Raw genomic sequence first — 2,318 nt, forward strand, 5'->3', positions numbered from 1 at the left:
CGGTATTGTTTATTATAAATTAAATCATCATGGCGCCAACTATCATATATAGATTTTCTGTATTCTTTATTCATGCACGGAAATATAAATATTTTTTGTTTTATATAAACTATGTCTTTTGGGTGAGGCCTGATTCCTTTTTTATATAATTGTAGTGCAGAGAGAAGTATATGTGAAAAAGAAGAATCCTTGTCTTTGTCTTTGTCTTTGTCTTTATTTTTATTTTTTTCTTTGTCTTTGTCTTTGTCTTTGTCTGTATATTTTATATTTTGTTGGTGTTGTGTGGTTGTATTTTTATTTAATAAAGAAAAAGAAACAGCAGAAGGAGAGAAAGCATGAGGAGAAAGAGAAAAAGAAAAAGGAGACAAAGACAAAGACAAAGACAAAGACAAAGAATTAAATAAATAAGGCCACCATTTGTGGGGTTTTAATTTGTCTCCTAATAAGCTGACTATACACCACAAAGCATCAGCAACCAAAAATTTTTTTATTATTGTTTCTTTATTTTTATATAAAAAAGAAAAATATAAACCACCACGTAAATATCTATTTGTATACTCCATCAGTTGCTGCCCGAGCATCAGCAGCTGCTGCATATCTTCTCTCTCTATCTTTTTTTTATTTAATATAATACGTACACTATCTAGCTGCGCCCCTATACTAATATGCATGCTCCCAGCAGCAGCCCACAATAAAGAAAAGTCAAAGCTGCTTGCTGCTGCTGCTGCTGCTGCTGCATCGCAGCTAGGCAAACGATAGAAAGGGTGGTTTAGATAGTATGATATATCTAGCTCCTCTTCTGCTGCTGCTGCTGCTGTTGCTGCTGCTGCTGCTGCTGCTGCTGCTGCAGGGGAATATGCTGCTGCTGCTGATGCTGATGCTGGAAATGCAGCAGATGTAGATGGCTGCTCATCGTCCTCCTCCTCTTCCTCCTGTTGCTGCTGCTGCTGCTGCTGCTGCTGCTGCTGTTGCTGCTGCTGCTGCTGCTGCTGCTGCTGTTGCTGCTGCTGCTGCTTCTGAAGCATATACACACATAATAACACATATAAATGTAAATCTTTAAAAAATAAAAAATAAATAAAATAAATAAAATAAATAAAATAAATAAAAGCAAAAAAAAAAATAAAATAAAAAGACAAAGAACTATACACAGCAGCAGCAGCAGCAGCAACGCAGCAGCTGCCCCCCCACTAAAACAGCAGCAGCTGCAGCAGCAACTGCAGCACCAGCTGCAGCAGCAACTGAGAACTGCAGCAGCAACTGCAGCAGAAGCAGCAGCAGCTGCTGCTGCTGCTGCAGCAGCAGCAGCAAGAGCATCATATTGGCCTTCTCACTTGTTCTTCTTGGCTGCTTTCTTCTTTTTCTTTTTCTTTTTCTTTTTGTATTTTTTGTTTTTGTTTTTGTTTTTGTTGTTTTTGTTGCTGCAGCTCCTCTGCTCCTGCTTGTTGCTGTTGCTGTTGTTTTTGTTGCTGCTGTCTGCGTTGTGCTTTCTGTTTCTCTCGCTGCTGCTGCTGCTGCTGCCCCTGCAGCAGCAGCACCTGCTGCTGCTGCTGCTGCTGCTGCTGCTGCTGCTGCTGCTGCTGCTGCTGAGGGGGAGAGGAGAAATCTGCTGCTGCTAGCCACTGCTGCACTTTATGTTTGCTTGGAAGCGGCTGCATCAACACGAGAGAGTGAGCAACAGAAGAGCCAGAAGCAGCAGCAGCAGCAGCAGCAGCAGCTGCTGCTGCTGCTGCTGCTGGGTCAGCAGATGCTGATCCTCCTGCTGGTACTACATGTAGTGTTGCTGTTTGTTGTGCTGCTGCTGCTGCTGCTGCTGGTGCTGCTGCTGCTGTTGCTGCTGTTGCTGCTGCTGGTGGTACTTGCATAGGAGTAAAGGAGACAAGCTGACTTGGTCCTGCTGCTGCTGCTCCTGCTGCTGCTGCTGCTGCTGCTGCTGCTGCTGCTGCTGCTTCGTCTGCGATGCGGGCCCGCTTTGCTGCTGGCCCCTCCAGCTGAGCGAAGAAGGCCTCCAGCTCCTGCAGCAGCAACTCAGGCAGCACGAGCTCCTCTTGGTTGTTGTTGCTGCTGCTGCTGCTGCTGTTGCTGTTGCTGTTGCTGTTGCTGTTGCTGGTGCAGTAGCTGTTGCTGCTGCTGCTAGCAGCAGCAGCAGCAGCACGATACAGGGGCTGCTGCTGCTCCTCCAAATCAATCCAACTAAGAGAAAGAGAATCATCAGAGTCTGCTGCTGCTGCTGCTCCTGCTGCTGCTGCTCCTGCTGCTGCTGCTGATGCTGGTGCTGCTGCTGCAACAGAAGCACCTAAAGGCAGTACAAATGGTGT

General features: G+C 45.6%; 1 protein-coding gene across 1 annotated transcript in view; it reads right to left on the reverse strand.

Moving 5' to 3' along the window:
* Positions 1–439: 439 nt before the first annotated feature.
* Positions 440–2,318, reverse strand: part of EMH_0027850 (uncharacterized protein) — a gene marked incomplete at both ends in the record, with an annotated part of 3,000 nt that continues 1,121 nt past the window's right edge. Inside the window, 3 exons of the mRNA XM_013494081.1 lie at positions 440–451; positions 639–1,016; positions 1,335–2,296. Of these exons, the coding sequence (XP_013349535.1) occupies positions 440–451; positions 639–1,016; positions 1,335–2,296 (1,352 nt within the window). The remainder of the gene's footprint in view (positions 452–638; positions 1,017–1,334; positions 2,297–2,318) is intronic.

Source organism: Eimeria mitis, genomic scaffold (genome assembly GCF_000499745.2).
Source record: "Eimeria mitis Houghton genomic scaffold, Emh_scaff1029, whole genome shotgun sequence".
Classification (NCBI taxonomy): Eukaryota; Apicomplexa; class Conoidasida; order Eucoccidiorida; family Eimeriidae; genus Eimeria; species Eimeria mitis.